The following is a 22,313-nucleotide window of genomic DNA, read 5'->3' on the forward strand; positions in this document are numbered from 1 at the left end:
CCCGTCGGCTCCGTGCTCTCGGCAGAAAAGGATTTTCTACGCCCCCCGCCCATCACTTGGATCTTGTCTGGGGAGGGGTGGGATCTTTTTCTGGAAGTCTCCCCCCCACCCCCCGCGGTGAAGGATTTGAGGCTGGGCTCCAATCGAGGCGGAGGCTGCAGGGCCCGCGGGCGCCCCCCGCCCCGCGCACGCCTCCCGGGAGCCCAGGAAGGCGCAGCCCCGGGGGGCCCCCTGCGCCCCCGGAGGAGGTAGCGGCGGTGAGTCTACCCTCTTGCCTGCACGGCACCCTCCCCCGCGCCAGGGCAGGGGCCGCGGCAGGTGGGTGCCCAGGCCCCCGGGCCGGAGGGGTGCGGGGCGGCCGCCTGGCGGTGGGGGGGGGGGGTGCGGAGGGGGGACGCGAGCGGGGAGGTGGTGGCGGGGGAAGCGCCGGGCTCTCCGGGGACCCGGCGCTAGACGCTCGTCTGGGCTGCGATCCGCCGCCGCTGCCGCCCCCCGAGGCGGCGGAGCTGGGCCACCTCCCCCAGCCCCCTCCCCGGCTCCCGAGAGGGGCGTGTTAGGAGAGAAGGTGGGATGGGGCGAGGCAGCCCCCCGCTCCCCCGATGCCGGGGCTGGGAAATTAATGGGCGTTTGGAGAGGCGGCCACCCCGCCCCCACCCCGGAAAGCCCGTGCGGGAAACTGACTCGCTGCGTGACCCCGATATCAATGCCGCGCGGAGAGCAGGCCGCCCGCCCGCCGGTCCGCGCCCGCCGCGCCCTGCCACTCCACGTGCGCCCCGGGCCGCGCGGGCTCGGGCCGGGCCCTGGGGACCAACGGAGAAGCAGGGAGGACAGTCCCCAGAGAGTTACCACCTCCCCGAAGTAAAGTTGGCGGCTCCCCCCTTCCTTCCGAGGAGCAGGCGGCCATAGCACGTTGGCTTAGCTTCTGATGGGCAGGCGCGAGGGGAGGGGGGGGAGGGTTAGGGGAAACCTAGGTTCCGGGGTGCAGATACGGGTGCCAGGGCCCGAGACCACACCGTGTTGCTCTGGCAAAAGTTAGGGGGGAAAAAAAGGCATTTTGATTTGGGGATGGGGGGAGTGGCCTTTCTGCTTTCTCTCGCTTCCAATCCCCACCGTGGGGAGCGTTGGAATGTGCCGCTCAGATCCTCTGAGGACACATCCATATTTATAATTTATTTTTAGGAGAAGTTGTGAAAAAGGAGGGGGGTGCAAGTGGGGAGAAAAGGTGGGGGGGTGGCCTTGTCAGAACCCGGAGGCTAATTGAGCTATTAAGGTGGAAATAATTTCCCCCAATCCGGGCAAGCAGCAAATTTGACTTTAATGAAGGACAATTAGGAGCATAAATAACTAAACTTTAGCTGGATATGGGGGGTGGGGTGGGGGCCGTATGCGGCACCAGGGGCACTTGCGCTTCGCTGAGGGACATTTTGGGCGCCCAGCGTCTTTCCTGGGAAGCTTTCAGGCCTTACAGTGGGGCTGGGAAGCAGAAGAAGAAGAAGATACCCCCAAGGGGCAGGCAGATACCCTCCCCCATCCCTCCCACCACGGTGCTGGCTTTTCCATGAGATCAACTGTCATCCCTGCAGGAAAACCCAGGATTCCTTTAATTATCCAGGATTCTCCAAAATCCTGCCTCAGAGGCAGCCTGCCCCAGTGCTGTGAGCTGTGGAGGGGAACATATTTCTTTGGAACCGTTTCGGAGGCTGTGGTCCCAGAATCGGGGTTTTGAGGGCGAGATGAGTTTATGTTTTATCCAACTGGCCCACAAAGTCCCGCTTTTGGGGTCATTCTAAGCATCGAGGGATTCGGGCCCAGCAGCCCGTGGAGACAGCCAGCCAAGAGCTAACACCTCCAAGCTGCACGTCTAAAAGCTGATTGGAGAAAAGGGGGGAGGTTTGCTACTTTTGGTAAAAGTGAAAGGCTGTACGGTGGGGGTGGGTTGAATATTCTGTGTGTGCGTGCGTGTGTTCTCAGTTTGTTGAACCTGCTATGTTTTTAAGGGCCTCTTGCCTTGCGAGGCCAGAGAGATAAGGGAATTGTACAGTTGTTGTTTCCCCCCCCCACCCTGTGGTTTAGTGAGATGTCGTAGGATTTGAAGGGACTGAGTGGCATACCCGTCATGTCAAAGTGTTTGTTTGACACCCCAGAATCACACTGGGAATGGTAATTACATTAGATTTGTCTTCAAATTTGTCAAAGGAGCAACCTTCTGCTTGCTGCCACCGGCAGTCACAGGATTTCTTTGCCACCTCGCTCTAAGCCATTTTATAAGAAACTCAGGACACTGGGTTCCCAGGAGCTCTGCAAGGCGGGGGAGGTGGGGGCACCCATACCCTTCCCAGAACGCTGACCTTATTACGTCGTATTAATTTACACACAAAGCCCTGCCCTCCAGCCGTGACCTATACAGACACCCACATACCTTAAGTTTATTTACTTGCAAACCTGGGTTTCAATCAGGTGTCCACCGCACAGAATAGCCAAGTGAGCTGTTCCTGAAGAACTTGGGAACACAAGGTTCTTGCTAGAGGATTCTGTGTTTAATAGACACGACACATGTACACACAGATGACATTTGCGCTGCTGGGGGCCTTGGCAAAAACTGTCCTTTACTCCCCGGGCTCTTTCTCTTTGTTATGGGACACGATGAAACAGCACAAAATCCAGGAGCCCAGAATTGCAGCGTGGCTCAATGATGGGCAGTTGTCACGTTGTGACATAAATTGTGTTTGTGCTTTGCTGAATTGTCACCGCCCTGGCCGCACCAGAGAGCTGTCAGATCCTATTTGCTTTGCTAAATAAGGATCTCTCGCCAAATTAGCCTTTAATGATACTTCCACAAATAGGGTGTTTTACGTGAATTAACGAGGCCGGAATCGGGAACGTGGCCCCAAGATACTGAGCCATAGAACCGGGCGGGGAAGCCGTATGTTAACACTGCTGGATTGCGAAGCGCGGGGAGCCAGGCGGAGTTGCGAGCTGTGTATGGAGCTGGTCGGCTGTCAGGCGAGCACTTACAAGAGAGAGCACAGCCCTTGCTTCCACGAAGCCCTCTGAAACCGAGCCTGTAACGCTGAATACATTTAGCGAACTCTGCCCCCCCACCCCCCCACCCCCTGCACCGAGTCTGGAAACAGGCAAAGTAGTATGGTGGAGAGATTATAAATCAGGACTTTGCAGTGAGAGGTCCTCAGTGATTCGGCAGAGAATCACAGCTTCTTTTCATATTCCCACCACCCTCCCCTCTCCCTGCCCTCCCTGCAGCAATAAGAAAAAAAAAAGGAACGTGTAACCACTGAATATGCTGAATGCATTTTGGCTTTTCTCCTTTGGCCCGTCTGTGTGAAATTTCATGAAGCGGCTGCTATCCCCCCCCCACCCCACCAAGAAGTGTGGGTTTAGAAGGAAAAAAAAATAGCAACTTTGAAATTAGTTCTTCGCTATATACAAGCAGAGCCCATCTCCTAGGGACAAAAAGTTTTAGAAGGGGGTGGAAATGTATAGCCAGTTAGGGGTGAGGAAGAGGGCGTAGTGTGACGAATATTTCCTTAAGAATGAAACGCGTTTGTGATGCCAACCAGTGAAAAGTGGGAAAGTCCCTGTGAGGGACCACTCCCTCTATTTCTCCCTTCCCAGTACCCCAGTACCGCTTCCCAAAAATGCACGTGTGCACGCACACACACACACACTTTATATTAAGAACAGAAAGAAGAATCTTGCCAGCTAAAGGTATGGCTTTCTAGAAGTGGATCGGTGCGCCCTCTTTTCATTGGGATCGGAGAATAAATACAACTCTTAGGGGCATGAGGATAAAAATGAGCCTGATGAAAGTTGAGGCAAACTCAGGTCCTTAGACTCGTTTGCCAGCCCCGAGGTGCCTACGCCAACAAAAGAAAATGGTGTTGCAGAATTCACGTAAGCCGGAATTTTCTCTCTTGCCTGGTATCGGGATGATGTAAAAGGCTTCTCTGCAGCTTGTGCATGGAATGGGGTGCAAAGAAACCCTGAAACACAACGCAAACATGAGCTAAACAACCAGAGACTCTTCGGGCCCCGTAGCCGCGCGGGCTTTTACAAGCAAAAGGGTGGATGTGGTGGAGAGTTTGGAAGGACTGAACTTTGGGGGCCCTCCCGTCACCCTGAGCACCCCCTGGGGCTCTCTTCAGAGCAGCCTTACCTCGCATCTTCAGTTATAGGGGGCACGTCAGTGTTTACAGAACCCTCAGGTTTCTGATTTTACATCATCTTCCTTTTATAACACATCTGCATTTAAGGAATCACGAGGCCAGTTTGTGTCCCTGAATGGCCACGCCACTCCACAAAAGGGAGACAGACCTACAAAATGTGTACGTCGCTGTCACAAGAAAGCCACGGGAAGAGGGGGGCGGGAGGGAGGGGGGCAAACTGAGCCTTTTCTTCAGGATCTGGCCTCCGCAGGGAAGGGAGTCGGTGTCTACCTTCAGTCTTCAGCCAGCCGGGCAGCGCGGTGTTCTCAGAGGTGTGTGGAAAACTAGGCTCTCTTGTTGGAATCGTGCGTGAGATCAGTGCTCAGGCCTGTTGGCATCTCTGCCCAAGACAGCGTGGACCGCTGCCAGCCCAGGCCTGAACGTGGCCCTAGAGGCACTACTGGAGCCCACACGAGCCCCAAGACAGGTGTCCGGGGGTCTCTGCTCCCGGGACCCAGCCGGCAGTATTTCTTGGCTACAGGAGGGGTGCGTGGCTCCTGAGGGACTCCCCAGAGACTCTCAGGGCTCACCGGCCGTTATCACGTGGTCCGTGCTGAGGGCAGTACCTCACTTTGCTAAGCCCGGCCTCCCAGATGCTCAAAGGGAAACAGAGGAGGCCGCCCTATGGGTTTGGGGCAAATCCTCCTGGGCGAGAGCGGAGAGAGTGGACGTGAGTCTAGAAGGTTCAGGGGCGGAGCTGTGCTTCTGCAGGCCAGCAGGAAGTCTTCTCCACTCTCCACTTGGGATGGGCCCGGGGGGCACGGCACAGGACCAGCAGCCCAGAGAGAACTGGGTGGGCATGCCAGGGAGAACGCGCCGAAAGGAAGCCCGCTCAGGCAAGGTGCACCCAGCCCTGAGTCACCAGTCCCACGGGACTCCCATTTGGCCCCAGCAACCAGACTCCAGGCCACCAGAAGGCCTCATGGGCTCCTGATTGTCTCTTAGGATGGCATTAAAAGGTCCAGACCAGGCACTTGTAGGCCAGGCCATATTTAGCCTCGGATTCACCCAGAGAATATTTTAGGTGCTGCTTGAAAGAAGAGATCCGGCCGGGTTGCCAGCTGTCACATGGCGAGTGTAGAATCGCGCCCTTGCAGGCCTGGCCCAGACGGCTGGGTGCTCACCAGCACAGATGCCCAGGGTCCCCGCCAGGGCTCCGGGGCCACGCGGCAGGTGCCAAGGAGACGGCGAGCGCCCAGGGAGCCGGTTCTGTGTCAGGAAGGCTTTGCGTCCCGTTTTCGTTCCGATGGTGATAAGGTGGCCTCCGTTGACAGAGCTCTGAGAGGCTGTTTTCAGCCCCTCTCTTGTCTCGATGGCCCAGTGTGATATGCCAGCCTGCCGTGAGAGCAGCCTTCTCCTCCTTGGGTGTCAGCCACTGTGGAGAGCTTAACCCTTTCAGGGTTAACCCTTTCAGCCAGGCGTGCTGGCTGGCATGGGGGGGGGGGGCGGCCCACCTGCAGAGACCTTGAAGGCCACAGGCCCCAGGGGAGCCACTGCCCTGGACTTCCCAGTCCTCAATCACTAGCGGCCAGACCTGAGAGGTGGCATCCCGGATCTTAGCAGGCATTCTCCCCTCCTTGTGCCCCATCAGTGATGACCAGCAGGCTCCCCTCCCCAAGCCTTCAACCTGCAGTTGGTTGGAAACAGCTGCTCCCTTCCCGCGTGTTTCCTCGCAGGTTCCCAAGTTGACCACCTTTCCCACAGTCCCCGCGAGGAGGTATCGACGGATCCGTGGTTTCCTTAGATCAGTAACGACAGTGGGGAGTAATCAACCATTCGGGGTCTTGGAGAGACGTCACGGGCGAGTCCTGGGAGTCACCTGGTGTCAGGGGACGAGCCTCATGACCCGCGCTGGGATTCCAGATCTTGGTTTTCCAGGCACAGAGGAGGCGCGTCGGTCTTGAAGCCGCCGCACACAGACACATGTAGCCAATTACCAGCCAATAATCGTCAGCCTTTGGGGGAGCCTGGGTGGAGCCGCCGCATACCGTGAAAGCTTTGGCTTGTTTAAAATTTGCTCTAACTTTGTACGTTTCTTCCTTTTTAGTTTTGGCTCTTGGTGCTCCGGGAGCCACCACTTCCTGCCCAGCTGGTTCGTTACCGCAGGGAAAATGAGGGACTTTTGGGGGCAGATGTGTTTCTATTCCACTATCATAATGCCCCTAAAAATCCTTATTGCTCTTGCAGTATTCCTCGGGGCCCCTGGGCCGGCTGGGAAGACGGCAGCTCTGAGTTCCTCCAGCACCCAAAGGAAGAGAGAAAGATGCCCCCCCCCCCCCATTCTCCCCAGACACCTCCTTCTCCACTCACAGCGCTCAGAACTGGTCACTGCCACGAGCGAGAAAAAGGCGCCACACACAGACATTGGTTGCTAAACGTGCTTTTTGTCTCCACGGGCAGAGGGCTGGAAGTCAGACCCGGGAAACAGGGCAGCCATGGGGACTGTCGGCCTTGGCCTTTGCTCTGGGGGTTCCTGGCGGGGAGGTGGGGAAAGTGGAAAAGAAACAGGCATTACCTGTTTGACCAGGCGAATGAGGCGAAAATTTCACGTTCAGCCTGGCCCTGGGCCTCTGGGATCTTCACCTTGGCACAGGGCCCTGGCCGGTCCTGGCTTTCTCCCCAGCTCCCCGGGACACGTCACTTTCCCACTCTCTGCCTCGGTTTCCCCATCTGCCAAGGGAGGGCAACACCCCAGGATCTGGCCTCAAGGGGTTCTTGGTTGTACCCAGTGCTATGCGCTCAAGTGCAGTACAAGCCCCGAAGGTGCTTTGAAAATGGGGGAGTTGAGGCATTAACCATGGAAGGTGTTAGTACTAATATTTACTGAACACACGCCTTATATGCTGAGACGACCCAGACATGGAGGAGAGACCACAGTCCAACAGTGAGCACAGGTTTCTGGAATCAGCCTGCCTGCACTTTGTGACCCCTGCTGTGTCCCCCCCCCCCCACCCAGGCAAATGACTCAACCTCTCCGCACTGCCATTTCCTCCCACGTGAAACCCACCCCTCGGAATAGCGATCTCCCGAGTCTGATGCACAGATCTACTCAATAACTTTAAGGCGGCACCCGGCTAAGGATGTACGTTTCTCTCATAGGTATTTCTTTGTACAGCTCATTTCTATTTACGGCAAGCAGTTGGTTTGCAATTTGGGACATGGGGAGAAGGGCCCTTTGTGGTACACGGTTGACTGAGCCTGGGGCAGAAATCAAGATGGAGCGGGGTGGGTTCCCAATTCAAATCTGGGGAGGGGTCTGCCTGTGACAGCCTGGATGTCACATGTCTTCCCTTCTCGGGGGTGCCCGACCCCTTCCCTGCTCGCCAACGCAGAGCCCTCCGCCCCTACACCCACGCGTCTCTCATCTTGGGGTCGTGATGACCCATGACCTCACCAGGGAACCTGTCGGCCTCAGTTTCTCGGCGACATGGGGACAATAATGAACCCTCTGTCCCAGATCAAGGAGTTCACAGGGCTCCATGGGGCAGCTACGATGGTTCACCAACAGCCCCATGAGACAGGCAGGGGCCACAGCAGTGCCTTCAGCCTGGAGAGACACTCCCCATGCCAGGCCTGGGCGCCAGCTCCCTGCCTCCCCCCGCACCCCGGGCTGGTGGCTTTACAGGGAAACAGCGGGCGCTCGGCCCCAGCCGGCAGGGGCGGACTCTGGTTTCACTTTCTGCTGTGTCATGGGGTGGGGGGTGGCATCGGGGCCCAGCTGGCCAGCTGGGGCAGGCACCGAGAGCCTGGCGGCCAGCTGCCGGCCCAGCTGCCAGAGCACAGCCCACGCCCCTGCCCTGCAGGCTGCCAGGATGGGGGCTGGGCCCGCAGGCACCCCTTCTGTGCCTCTCTCCCGCTCAGGGGGGAGACCCCCAGGTGAGAAAAGCCAGGAGTGCCTTTAGGTAGGGATCTCCCCCAAACAAGTTCTTGAGCCACTCAGTCTGGAGGTTCTGAGAACTGCAGCCGCTCATTCTGGATCAGAGCGCCCCGGCTGGACACGGGCTTCCTGCCTCCTGTCACTGGGCACGTGTCTATTGACGGCCTACTGTGTGCCAAGCACTGTGCTGGGTCCCAGAGGCACAGCCGGGAGCCCGACAGCCCCTGTCCCCATGGGGCTCCCAGCTGAGTTGGGAGGCACAGGTGGAAGAGTAAGCAAAGAAATTATCCCATATGGGGGGGGGGGGACGTTTTGCACTGTGTGCGTGGCGGCAGCATCTGAGAGAAGGGGCATGCATACACGCGTGTGTACTCCGATGTGTGTGTGTCAGTAATGTGCGGGCTCCTGGGACACAAAAGCAAGATTATGACCCGAGCCGAAGTCAGAAAATTGACTGCCTGAGCCACCCAGGTGCCCCTGATCCAAACCTATTTAAATGACACCTTCCAGGAAAGCAGGTCGTCGGTGGTACGGGGCCAGCCCTGATGGCCCCTGGAGGGGGTGCGGATGTGCTTCTGGTTGCTCCCCTCCCCGTCCCAAACCCGTGTGCCAACGCTCTGTAGCAGAGCGCCTTCAACAGCTTCTGGAGGGGAGCTCAGCCATGGCACAAATATTTAGAGACATGCGGGGGGCCTGGGTTCCTGAGCATCTGTTACTGGGGAAGACGCAGAGTTCAGTTGAAAAAAATGCTCAGGTTCTAGTTCTGGGCAGGTTCAAGTCCCAGCTGGGGACCAGGGGGCACCGTTTCCTGGATTGTTAAATGAGAGGATTTGGATGTGTGGATTAAAGGTCCTTTTTCCTCTGTTATTACAGGTCTTTTATACCCTCAAAGCTCAAATTATAAATATTACTAAGAAGCAAGGAATCATCTCAAAAGCCTTTTTAAAATGTTTTTGTTTTTGTTTTTTTTTAATATTTATTTATTTTTGAGAGAGCGAGCGAGCAAGCGAGCAGGGGAGGGTCAGAGAGGGAGACACAGAATCCGAAGCAGGCTCTGGGCTCCGAGCTGTCAGCACAGAGCCCGACGCCGGGCTCAAACTCACCAACCGTGAGATCACGACCTAAGCCCAAGTCCGACGCCTAACGGACGGAGCCACCCAGGCGCATCTCAAAAGCCTTTAAGATATTTATGACAATGATAAACATATGTTTTCGCCAACTGTTTTCACAGGCATTATCTCCATTGCTGCAGATAACCCTGTAAAGGAGGAGTTAGCAGCTTCCTTTTCTAAATAACATAACCACCCATGTATATGGGCTTTATATATACGAGGCACTTTACACATACGAGGTCATTTTAGTTGCCCAAGCAACATGAAAAGGAGGCACAACTGTCCTCAGCTTGCCGATGAGGAAATGCTTAGAGGAACTGACCTGTCCAAGGTCACACACCCAGCAGGTGATGAGCTGCGGTTCAAGCCTGGCTCTCCCATCCCCGGGACCCGCAAACTTTGTCTGTAAACGGCCAGACACTAAATATTTTCAGCTTTGCAGGCCTCGTGGTCTGTGTCCCAGCTACTCCACTCAGCCATTAGGACAAAAAAACCAGACACGGACGATACAGAACAGACATGCCTGGGTGTTCCAATAAAACTTTATTTACAAAAACAGACATGAGCTGAATTTGGTCCACAGGCTGCGATCGGCCCGTGTCTGTTTCAGACTCGAAACCTGCCTTCAGGTTCGGCCCCGGCAACATTTCTTTCCCACCCTCTCTCCCTACCTGTGCGGCTACTAAGAGTTACGTTTTCGGTCAGAGACCCCTGGCTCTGGAGAGACTGAGTCGGCCTCTCGTTTCTTGAGGGAATCACAGAGCTCTTGGAATTTACAACTGCTAGGAATTATTAGTGACTGCCATAACAGAACACGGGGGGGGGGGGGGGGGAGGGCTTTTAAAATTGTGATTTTAGTAGCTGTGACTGGGGAACTTTTGAAGAGGAAAGTGTTCGAGTTTTAGAAAGACACCTCAGCGGGGCACTGTGGCTGTGGAAGGAGCTTCTCCTCAGAGAAGATCGTTTTCTGAAGTCTGTACGACTGGGAAATAGAATGAAAAACATCTTAAGGCACGAGAAGGTGACTGAAAGGAAGACAGCCACTCGTGCGTGCGCAGGGAGAGGATGCAGGAGAGACAGAGCTCCTTCTTATCACCCAAAAATTTAGCATCTGCCACCACCCACCCCCACCCCCCACCACCCCACCCCGGCATCCTGAGCAATCACTCGTGTGCTTTCTTCTCCATCGATGCGCCTGTTCTGGACATTTCCTATCAATCACACGCGGCGTGACGCTTTGCGACTGGCTTTTTTCGTTCAGCATCGCGTTCTCGAGGTCCGTCCACGCGGCAGCACGTGGCAGCACTTCCTTCCTTTTTGTGGCCCAGCGCTGTCCACGTTTTATTCACCCACCTGCCAGCTGATGGGCATCTGGATCGTTCATACGTTTTGGCTGTCAGGGATAACGCAGCGTTCCACACGTGCGTAGGTGTGCCCTGTCACGGTCACTTCTCTTCCGCGTTATACCTACAGGTGGCATTTTCCGGGTTATGTGGAAGATGCGTGGTTAGCCTTTTAAGGAGTATATACTCAAAGGAGGGAAAATGCTGTTAGGAGCACCCCGGGCCCACCATCCAGGGCCACCCAGTACCAACCTTCGCCAGTTCTGATTCATCTGCCTCCCATCCTGCCCCCCACACCCCCGCCCCGTGACTCTCTGAAGAGTTCCAAAGCCAATTCAAGCGCTGACTTGAGGTTGCTCCCTTGGCTGAGAGGTCGGCGCTTGTCTTTTGTCCCAAACCAACAGAGCCTCCTACACCCACATCCTTGTGTGGACGAAGTGGGGAGAATGGGCGAACTGGGGCACGGTCCCAAGTGGGTCGACGTGGGGTGGAAAGGAAACAGCTCCTGAGAAAAGCAGGACTGGCTACATAGTTGGCACAGGGAAAGTGTGGAGCCCTTGGTTCACAAAGTATTAAGGAGTTCAAGATGACAACATCGGAGCATTAAAGCAAACATAGGCCTTGTGCAACCGTCCATGTCACGTCCCCAGGAGGCCAGCGAAAAGGGTGCCCAGGCAGAACGAGTTCATCAGACACGGGAAGTTAGAGCCTTGGTGCCTAGGAGAGACCTAAGCACCCCTCACCTCCAAGGCTTGGGACGTTTCCAAGGAAAGTTGGGTCTCCCATGTGGGAGACAGTGGCACGTGGGACAGAGTTCAAGCCTATTCCATTGGAATCTCCAAAAATAAGATGACCCCAGTTGACTTGTGGGTTATAAGCACTTAAAAAAAAAGAATTAGCCATTGGCCTTAAGCCTTCCTCCCTAAGAGCCTGCAGTTGTTTTATTTAAGCCACGCCATTTTGTCCTGGACCCTGAGTGTCCCCTGATCTCACAGCGGGTGACGGGGCTTCAGGCTGAAGAACAGAGGCCCCCTGGTTAGCAAACAGTCCAACGCAGCGGCAGGACCCGGGGTGCCCTTTCGAGGTAGGTGGCCATGGCGGACACCGGCAACCAATCATAGCGCCCCAAACCCTCTCAGCTCCAAAGAGCTCCACCGACCAAATGAACCGGATTTCCCGCGCTCGCGTCTCAACCCAGGAACGTATCAGCTTTACTCAAGACCGCGAGAGACTCGAAGCCCCCAAGTGTGTGTTTGGATGATGCCCAGCGAGGCCCTCATGCCACCAGGGCCCTGTCACGGAGGGCATACGACACGGCTGGGAAGGCGGGCCAGGGGACGAGAGAGGGACTCCTTGAGGAAAGAACAGATAAGGACCTTGCACCTCCTCCGGCGGCATGTGCAGTAAGTGAACGTTCACCCACGCACTCCGTTCTCCACCTACACCTTCACCTGTGGGTCAAGCAATGCCCCGCTCAACACAGGGGCGGACCTATAGGGGCAGGAGAGGCCATCGCAAACCAAAGGTGAAAAGAAAAAAAAAGTTTTTTTTAATTTGATCAGAGTAACATAATGGCAGTAGCCAAAAAGAACTACGCCAGGTCTGAGTAAATCCCGCAGGCAGCTTTGGGGCTGGGGGACAGAGGAGTGGATCTCAAAGCGTCTGACCCAGGATTGAGGCAATTCTCGGCAGAGTCAGGGTAGAAGCAGCACAGCCAGCAGATGTCTCCGGAGGGGTTGGGTGCCTCTGGGTTTTTGTTGTTGTTGTTGTTGTTATTTGTGGGTCTTGTGTTTCGTGGGGGGTTTTTTTGTTTGTTTTTTACTTTTTGTTTTTTGCAAGCACCTGCTTCCCGCCTTCTGCCAACAGACCGGACGCCATGTGCAAATATGGCCGAAGGTGGCCGTCACCCATCCTTCAGCTATAGTAATGGGGCCAAACATGGGCACGTGACCAAATATGGCCAATCACCGCCTCCCACTTCTGTGCCTGACCACAAGCGGTCCGCGTGGGGTCATGGGACCCAAGCAAGGCCAGACAAGGCTCGTCCTACCTGGACCTGGAGGAAAAGTTGCCTCATCCCCACTCTCTGGCGTCCAGAGATACCCGCGATCTCAGAGACTGAGGTTAATAAGCTGCAAGAGGGAGACATGAGCGAGGGGGTGGGGTGGGGAGGACGGAAAGAGTCCGGCGCTAATTTCGGACCCCAGAGCCTGACGGGTCCCGGATCCAGGAGCAGCTCAGTGTTGCCCTTTCTCCATCGCAGCTGCCAGAGTAGCGAATCCCTGATTGTACTTCAGATCAGTTCCGGTGTTTGTGCGACCCAGAGCATCCCCACTCAGGACGTGGGGACTGTTCCCTTGGTGGATTGTGTGAAACCGACAGGGGTGGGTTATCCTCGGAACTCATTCTCCCCCCCCCCCCCAGGTGTGCCTGCTGTGCTTGAGACTACGACAACCCCCAGGCACGTCTCGAGGCACCGCCACAACGCACCGTTAGTTTCCCACTGGATCAGAGCTACGTCCTTGGACTTGACGTCACACCCTTTTCCTGCTTGCCTCGGTCTCCCCAACCTCGCCTCCAACACACACCCACTTCTCCTCCCCACCCGGCCCTGCTCTCCGCCATGGGCCGGGCAGGCAGCTTATCCTGGCCAAGCTCCGATGCCTGCCATGTTGTTTGCGGTGATCTGTTTAGGGCTGTCCCCTCCCCCCACCTCTTGAGCCTGGGGACCCTGGACATCTTTGGGCACACAGTAGGCAGGCAGCAAGCGTGGGAGGAAGGGAGGTGGGGAAGGAAACTTGAGGGGAGAAAGGGCAGTTCATTCCTATTTGTTGTGGTCCAACCACTGGGTCACTGGCAGGGTCAAGTTCTGTGCTTCTTTCCTCTGCCAGATACTCTCCCTTCAGGTGGACACACAGCTCCTGCCCACATCGCCTTCAGGGCTCTACTCCAGTGTCACCTCCCCATGCCCCAGCCCCCTTCTGGACACTTGTCTTCCTCCCATGTTTTCTTGTTCTCCTTGGCCCCCTCCACCACCGCGGGTCTTTCTCTATGTTCCATTTATCTTACATACTTATCCCTCCCACCTCAGGGATGTGTACCGGCTCCAGGAGGTCAGGCATCTTTGTTCTCCGCTGTCCCCTCAGCACCTAGACCTGGGCCTGTCACCAAGGACATGCTCAAGAAATACCCGTGCTGTGAATGAACGAATCTTTTGTGTTCCCCCCAAACACACAGGCCAGCCAGTCTTTCTTTCTTTCTTTTTTTAAGTTTATTTATGTATTTTGAGAGAGAGAGAGAGAAAGAAAGAGAGAACATGAACAGGGGAGGCAGAGAGAGAGAGAATCCCAAGCAGGCTCTACACGGCCAGCGCAGAGCCCGACGCAGGGCTCGAACCCATGAACCCTGAAAGCATGACCAGAGCCGAAATCAAGAGTCAGACACTTAACCTACTGAGCCACCCAGGCGCCCCCAAAGTTGTTTCTTAAAATACCTCTGTGCTTCCTTCTTGCATTTTAGAGGTGTTAGAAAAGCAGGCGTAGTGTTAGTTCCCTAGGGCTGCCGTAACAAATGACCACAAACCAAGAGGCTTACAATGACAGAAATGGAGACTTTCACAGTCCTGGAGGCTAGGAGTCCAAAGTCTGGCAGGGTCACAGGCCCCCCCCCCCCCCCCGCCCCGGAGCTTCAGGGGAAAATCTGTACCTTGCCTCTCCCAGCTTCTGGTGGCTCCCATTGTCCTCGGCCGATGGCCCCATCATTCCAATCTCTGCCTCCGTCTTCATGCTTTCTAACTCTGTGTCTGTCTCCGCTTCTTTCTTTAAGGAGGCACATAGTACTCATCTGGATAATCCAGCATAAACTCATCTCCAGATCCTTGACTTAAACACCTCTTTTGCCACACAAGGTAATGTTCATAGGTTCCGGTGACGGGGAGGGTAGACGTATCCGGTAAATCTCTGGGACCCACCATGCAGCCCACCACAGATTATTTGCATTAAGAAGCCAGAGAAGCAAGGATCCCCACCACTACTTCATTGGCCTGCCAGAAAGGTAAGGAAAGAGTATTATTACCCTTTTATATTGTTCCTGAGTGTGGACTTCATCTTATTCAGTTGTTTAATGTTTGTTTCTTTTTGAGACAGAGAAAGAGGGCAAGCAGCGGAGGGGCAGCGAGAGAGGGAGATGGAGAATCCGAAGCAGGCTCCACGCTCTGAGCTGTCCTCGCAGAGCCCGACGTGGGGCTCGCACTCACAGACTGCGAGATCATGACCTGAGCGGAAGTCGGACCCTTAACCGACGGAGCCACCCAGGCGCCCCTGGACATCGTTTTAAATACACTATGTTATGTCATTGCCCCAAATTGTAAAAATAATACCATGCCCATGGCAAGAAAAATAGTACAGAAGAGAAAAAGGTGGGAAATGAAGGACCCCCTTGGCGATTTCTCTTTAATTGCCCTTTCTAAAAAGTAGCCACTGTATTCAGTTTGCATAATCTCCATACATTTTCAAAGCATGTTCAAGTGCACTTTTTTTTTTTTTTTTTTGCTCCTAACGTCAAGAGAGCCGGGGGCGTTCCAATGTATCTTGAAGACGTGACAGCCCAGACCCACCCCATTCTTTCTAATGACTTCTAGCATTGCACCATACGTCACCTGTCCCCTACCGGCCAGCATTTCACTTAACGGCAGGATTTCGCCATTATAACATACACTCTCTTTGGCACGGATCTAAGTACACTCCTAGGATACATTCCTAGAAGCGAGATTTCTCAGTCCAGAGCATATGTGCATTTCTAATTCCGACAGCCGCTGTCCGGTGCCCATCCACAGCGCATGCGCGGGGTGCCTGTTTCCGCACCCTCACCCGCCCCATCAAGGGCACAGTCCGTCAGGGGAAGCAAGTCCCAAGTGAGGTACGCGGGCTTCCCACGTGGCCTCGGGTGAGGTGGACGTGGCCCCTGAGCTTTCGGGGATGATAACCTGTTCAGAGTTCTCATCAGCTTGGGTTTTATAAACAAAGGCAGAGTCTGGGGAGGGGAGCCAGAACCGTGCAGGGAGAAGCGTTGTGCAGCTCAGTATTTATTTCTTTAGTGCAGTTAGAACTTAAATATGGTCAAAACATATTCTTCTTTTAATTTACACAAACAAATATGTTCCCTGGCTGACACCTCCGGTGCCAAGTTTCTAGGAGAAATGAAATTCTGCTGGGAGATTGTAAACCAACCACTTGGGAGAAGATGGGAACAGAAAAGCCCCTGCAAGTTTGCTTTTCACGTCCAGAACTGGCTGCTGAGAGGTGTCTCTTTCTGTGTTCGCTGCAGATAAGCCCGCCAGTAATTTTAGCGAATGAGCCGTGGCACACATAAAGGCCAGAGGATGGAAACGCTCCGGGTTTTGATAAAAAAGCAGTTCTGGCTCGGCTCCCTCCTGCGAGTCGCGCAAAGACCTATCCGGAGAAGGGCTGATGAATTGAGGAACAAGAAACGAGGCCAACGTGAGTCTCCTTTCAAGCGCTGTGCTAATATGAAACCAAACAACTTGAAATTGTTCCAAGAGGGGATTAAAGCAACATGTTATTTTGAGTGATTGCTTAATTTATTGAGCTGCGGCTAGATCTGTAATGAAATACAGCCCTTGCAACTGATAACGTCCTGCTGCAATTGAACTTCTACGATTAAGGAATATTTTCCAGGAGGTCCTGTGGAACCGCTTAGAACTTTTCGTCTCGGTGGCGGGGTGCTTCTGAGCGCTCACTTTCACGGCAAGTTTGTTTCGTTTTGTTTTTTTAAAGAGCGACAGGCCGATGTTAACAAGGAAAATAAACGGGCATTTTACTGAATGCCTTGTGTGCACCGTGAGCTTAATATACGTGATCTCTAGGGGCGCCTGGGTGGCTTAGTCGATTAAGCGTCTGACTCCTGATTTCGGCTGAGGTCATGATCTCGTGTTTTGTGAAATTGAGCCCCGTGTCGGGCTCTGCACTGACAGTGTGGAGCCTGCTTGAGATTCTCCCTCCTCCTCTCTGCCCCCCCCTGCTCGCTTGCGTGCGCACGCGCTCTCTCTCAAAATAAATAAACATTTTTTTTTTTTTAAGTTTAAAAATCCACACATTCCCAGCCTGGGTTGCATCAGCAATTAGTTCAATGTGGCTCGCGGCTGCCACATTGGACAGCATCGATAGAGACCATTCTGAGTACTGCAGAAAGTTCTAGCGGTGGGTGTTCTTCCCAAGATTCCAAGGGCAGAAGCTGGGAGTGCCACGGTTCAGACCCAAGCTTATGATCTTCGAAGGCAACACTATTCCATCATTGCCCCTGACTTCCTCCTTCTCTTCCTTTGGCCAAGGAGGGTGAGCTAAAGCAGTGATTTGAATCTTGGCTGCACGTTAAGATTACCTGCACTAGGGGTGGCTAGGTGTTTGAGCGTCTGACTCTTGATTTTGGCTCAGGTCATGATTCCAGGGTCGTGAGATCGAGCCCCGTGTCGGGCTCCAAGCTGAGTGTGGATCCTGCTTGGGATTCTTCCTCTCTCTCTCTCTCTCTGCCCCCCCCCCCCGCTCTCTTTCTAAAAAATAAAAAAATATATTATTATTTTAATTACCTGGACTGGTTTATGGATCAGAGGTTTCCAGCCCCAGGTATTCCGACTTAAATGTGACCGGGAGGGGTTTTTGTAAGTCTCCAAGTGATTCAAGTTTGCAGGCAGGACTGAAAGCAGCTAGGTGAGGGGATCCACACACAAGGGATGGTGGACGGAGCTCGTTCATCTCCCGTGAGAACGTGGCCCCTGGTGGACTTGGACGTGGGCTCCCCCGAACCACCTCTAAACACCCTCCTCAAAGAGAGCTCGGGTTCATGTCTGAGGGGAAAGATTTCAGCGTCCTGCTCAAGGGGAGACCCAACAGAGATCTCCGCTTTTAGAAGCAGGCTCTGTCTCATGTCATGAAAGAAAGGAGTGGTGAATGCAAGATCAGAGAGACAGAGTAAAAAGCCTGTAGCCCCAGATTTGAATTGGAAGTGTCGGTATGGGGGCGCCTGGGGGGCTTCGTCAGTTAAGCGTCTGACCCTTGCTTTCAGCTCAGGTCACGATCTCGTGGTTTTGTGGGTTCGAGCCCTGCACTGGGCTTGGGCTTCTCTGCCTCTGCCTCTCTCTCTGCCCCTCCCCAACTTGTGCGCTTTCTCCCTCCCTCCCTCCCTCCCTCTCTCTCTCCCCCTCTCTCTCAAAATAAACATTAAAATTTTTTTTTTTAAATAACGACCAGCTCAGTAGCTATCAGCACTCCTGGCACCCACATTATGGTCTCTAAACACCACTTCTCGCCAGAGACCAGGGCTCTGTGGAAATATGGCCGACTGCAGGTGTGAGGCAGGAAGTGTGCACAATGAGCCTGGAAACATCCTGTCACCCAGATCGTGTGGAGCTGTCAGAGACTTCTGGGGTCGCGTCGGAAAGGATGCAGGGGACAGTGTGAAGAGGCTCCCACTGGCCACAGATGGGACCGTTTGATATCAATAGGAATAGTAACTCCAACGGGTTAAAACATGCCATTTGCATCGAAATCTATGGGTTCACAAAGATACCTAGAAAAACAGCAGCTCCTTTGTCATCGTTGGAGGATACTGAGGAACTAACTCATTATTTTGAAAACTGTCAAATGAAGGGAAAGAAGCAAGCCCTTGTCGTTTCTGGTATGAACGATATCTACCTGGCAGTAACCAGACGGTAGATAAGGGCAAGTTTCTCTTTATGGAAGTGTTCCAGCTAACGGGCGAAGACAGAAGGACAGAACTGGTATGCCAAAATCTTATAAGGTCCAGTCGACCCGGACCGTCATCATCAGTGACTGCCAACGCCGCGAAGAGGGGCAGCCAGACGTTATGTGCCTTCAAAGGGAAATATTAAACGGCCACTGAAGAGTAGTCATACAAACACACACACCAAACGAAACATGAATCTAAGTGAGCTTCTAGCTCTAACGAGGGATTTATCAGAAATACAGCTGGGAGGGAGGCCGGAGTGGCTCAGTTGGTTAAGCGTCCGACTCTTGATGGTGGCTCGTGTCGTGACTCCAGGAGCTCGCTAAGGAAGGGAGGGAGGGAAAGAAGGAGAGAGAGAGAGAAAGAAAGGAAGAAAAGAGGAGAGGAGAGGAGAGGAGAGGAGAGGAGAGGAGAGGAGAGGAAAGGAAAGGAAAGGAAAGGAAAGGAAAGGAAAGGAAAGGAAAGGAAAGGAAAGGAAAGGAAAGGAAAGGAAAGGAAAGGAAAGGAAAAGAGAGAAAGGAAGGGAGGGAGGGAGGGAGAGAAAGAAATATAGCGGGGAGAAGAACGCATCATATCCACAGCGTATGGACCTTATATGGGTCCTGATTTGAACCAACTGTGACGAAAACATTCATGAGACAACCAGAGGAATCCGAACACCGGATATTTGCCGATATGAAAGCATTACTGTTTGTTTTCGTAGGGGTGATGGTGGTTAAAAAACATCCCTCTTTTTTTTTTTTGAGTCATATACTAAAATATTTGCAAAAGAAACGGTTGATGTCTGGAATGTGCTTCAAAGTATCTGGGATGAGGGCGGAAGGGAAGGGAGGAGAGACAGAATGAGATCAGCCAAGAGGTGGGATTGCTGGACGTGGGTGGTGGGTAGCTGGGGGTTACTGTACCGTAGACCCCACGCCTGTGTACAAAGATTTTCGTGATAAAAATGAGAACGCCCCCTTTTTCCCTCCCTCCTCTCAAGGGTATTGGCTTGGTCTGCCCACCCACTGCTGGCAGCGCTGGGGCAAGCCTGGGTCGTAGACTTGAGGTCCATCTCAGCACGCACGCACACAGGCACACGCACACGCACACACATGCACATCCATTTCCACAGCAACCAGTGATGGGAGCAAACAGCCTCCCGTATGCTCCTGTCCACATGAGGATCAGGTCAGGCTGCTCCTGTCATGCCTTGCCACTGGAGCTGCTCCCTTCAGAGAACTGCCACTCACACATCTTCACAGGGGGCGCCCTCCCCACATCTGCCTGCTCGCACCCCTTCCCTATCACTTTTGTCCCTCCTTCCCCGCCGCCCCCCACCCCGAGGGAGCAGAGGCCAGTTCGCAGACAGAACAGGACCCGGGGGCGTCCCGCGGGCACGCTCAACCGGCTGAGCTTCCGACGGCTCAGGCCGTGATCTCGCAGTTTACGAGTTCGAGCCTCACGTCGGGCTCGCTGCTGTCAGCCTAGAGCCCGCTTCAGATCCTCTGTCCCCCTCTCTCGCCCCTCCCCCGCTGGTGCCCTCTCAAAACTAAACAACCACTTTAAAAAAAAGAAGAACAGGACCCTGAATCAGATCCAGACTTAAATTCTGCCTTCATCACTTAATGGCAGGACCTGTAGCCTCCCTGAGCCTCAGTCTTCTCACCCGTAAAATGGGCAGAATGTGACTTCGACTAGCTCAACAAACCTTTATTATGGGGAGACAGTGGCAAAAAGGACCCTGGCTCCACCTGATGGAACCAGACAGAGGTAAAAGGCAGTCTTAAAAAGAGCAGAAGTGCGGTAAATAAAGCCACTACTTAGGAATATCCTAAGTCTCCAGCTTATTTTTGGTTAACCAGAGGATCCAACTATGCCAGACACAGAATAATTTTATTTAACTTAATGCTCGCATTTCCATGAGATAAGTACTATTATTCTCATTTTATGCAAGAAGCAACTAGGGAAAGAGAGGCGAGCCACCTTCCTCAAGGCTGCACCGTGGGTATATGGCCCTGTCCTCTCTGCTCGGTCCTCTGGTGTGATCGAGCTTTGAAAATGCAGCAGCCGAGTTAGGAAATCAGGGCTTCAAGGAGACCGACAGGCTCTCCCCAGGTCAAACTCCATTTTGCAAATGAGGAAATAGTGGCCCAGAGAGGCCAAGTAACTTGTTCCAGACCACACAGCAAGTCAGCTTGCTAAGCCTGTACTTGAGGTTGCTTGGGGAGAAGACGCAAGGAAGCCCCCACGTGGTGAGCGAAGCTGGCTCTTCTGACCCACTTAATCCCGTCCCAGAGGAGGGGGACCAACAATCCTGGGGTTCCTGGGGAACGGGATCTTTAGAGGCTGACACCAACCAGGTCATAGGCAATCAGGATGAGTCGGTCACGCTATATCGCAGAGCAAGGCGCCTTAAGGGGTGTTTTCGAGGACCCGGGGCCCTGGGGCGGAGCTGGCTGAGGACAACCATCCACAAGGCCCCCATGGAATCAAGGGGTCCTGCTCGTGGTCCCCGGGGGGGTACCACCCACACATCATCACCCCGCTCCCTTCCTTGCCGACTCTGATCTCTTCTCCTCCAACAGAGTGTTGTACCTCAGCTGTAAATCTAATTACCCCACGTCCCAGTTTATAAACCTAAATGGTTTCTCATTTTTCCCGTTGCTTTAGGACAAACTCTTAACTCTGCCGGCCCAGAGGCCCCCCGCGCTGGGTTTGCCTGGCTCAGCTGGGCTGTCCAGAAGCCTCCAGAAGGCTGCATGCTACACAAAATAGGACCAGGATAGTCAGGGCCCTTCTAATTGCAGGGGCCCCGACCCACATGCCCCTTTCCTAGCACCCACCCGTCCCTGCACAGAATCAGCCCGGTTGTAATCACACGGCTAGTTGCGTGATTAAGTCATCAGGAATACCTAGTGTCCCCGGCCCCCGGCTGGACTGTCAGGCCGCAGAAGCAGGGACTGTTAAGAGATGTTCACTTCTGTCTCACAGCCCCCGTCTCGGTGGTGAAGGCGGTCACTGAACAGTCATCGAATGGCCCAACCAATGCCGCCATCACCTCGCCTGGGCCTCCGTCTGAAATCACAGAAACCATCTACAGCCACCCCGACCTCCAGTTCCCATTTCAGACAGGCTGGCATCCGTGATGTCACATGACAGAAGATGATCCCAGGAAAAGGTTGGCCAAGAGGCTCCTGGAAGGAGCTGTGGCAGCCAGGATCCGGGAGGGAGGGAGCGTTTTCTTTAATCATTGGACCTGTTCTGCCCCTTCTTTCTTGGCCCTGTTCACATCTGAACACATCAGCACCAGCTCAGGGGGGAAGAAAAACCAAAACAAAATATAAACAAAACACGAGCCCCAGCGTTTGAGACAAGATAGCTGGCTGGTTCCCTCTGGGCTTGTAATTAATGCTGCAAACGTTCCTGACTTGCCTTGGCCGCAAGGTAATCATAAAACTGCGCTGCCTGATTATCTGCCTACTAATTCCCTTCTCCTTTTTTTCTGCCCCTTTCCTGAAATTAATTCCAGAGTTCCTCCGGATTTCTCGTTGCTAAGCTCTCAAGTTCCAGGCTTCGCAGCGCGCGCGCTGATTGGCAGGGAGGCCCCGGGCGGCTCCAATCAGAGGCCGGCCTCTGATAGCAGCATCCACATCACAGCTCGCCCCGGGGTTTTGGAATTTTCTCGCTGACGTTATGAACCGCAAAGGTTTTTTGTCTAACTCTGCAAAACCTGTTCTCTTGATCTTGTCTGCCTCTCTCCAGAGCTCAGGCTTTGGGGGAGGAGATGGTGGTGCCCCAAGTCCAGGAATTTCGCCGGAGTAGAGAGAGAGTCCCCCGGTGGCCAGGTGGGGGTCAGCGACAGGGATGCCTAGAGCCCATGTGTGGCTGACCGTGGATGACAGCGTGAATCCGTGACGCAGACCGTGGGATGCCTCAAGCCCCCCTGGACTGACCTCTTGGTGAATCCCTGGAGAAGGACGAGGAAAAGTGGACTCATTGAATGTGGAGGCCACAT

The 22,313-nt window shown here is 54.2% G+C and overlaps 1 protein-coding gene and 1 long non-coding RNA gene across 8 annotated transcripts; both read left to right on the forward strand.

The window, feature by feature from the left end:
• Positions 1-119: 119 nt before the first annotated feature.
• LOC106970568 (uncharacterized) lies at positions 120-16,141 on the forward strand. Of its 2 annotated transcripts, none has more exons than XR_008294563.1 (2): positions 120-257; positions 14,381-16,141. It is a non-coding gene; the product is annotated as an uncharacterized LOC106970568 (long non-coding RNA). The 2 variants fall into 2 exon arrangements; XR_008294562.1 differs by lacking the exon at positions 120-257 and adding an exon at positions 11,821-11,958.
• On the forward strand, positions 11,957-21,775 carry LOC128310985 (uncharacterized). Of its 6 annotated transcripts, none has more exons than XM_053213174.1 (2): positions 11,957-16,053; positions 21,290-21,775. In XM_053213174.1, exon 1 carries the CDS (start codon positions 12,277-12,279, stop codon positions 13,273-13,275), a length of 999 nt encoding a protein of 332 aa, XP_053069149.1. In that variant the 5' UTR covers positions 11,957-12,276; the 3' UTR covers positions 13,276-16,053; positions 21,290-21,775. The 6 variants fall into 6 exon arrangements, with proteins under 6 accessions (XP_053069149.1, XP_053069154.1, XP_053069153.1 ...); XM_053213179.1 differs by having other exon boundaries at positions 11,957-14,462; XM_053213178.1 differs by lacking the exon at positions 21,290-21,775 and adding an exon at positions 16,252-16,398.
• Positions 21,776-22,313: the final 538 nt, after the last annotated feature.

This window comes from Acinonyx jubatus, chromosome E3 (genome assembly GCF_027475565.1).
Source record: "Acinonyx jubatus isolate Ajub_Pintada_27869175 chromosome E3, VMU_Ajub_asm_v1.0, whole genome shotgun sequence".
NCBI lineage: Eukaryota > Metazoa > Chordata > Mammalia > Carnivora > Felidae > Acinonyx > Acinonyx jubatus.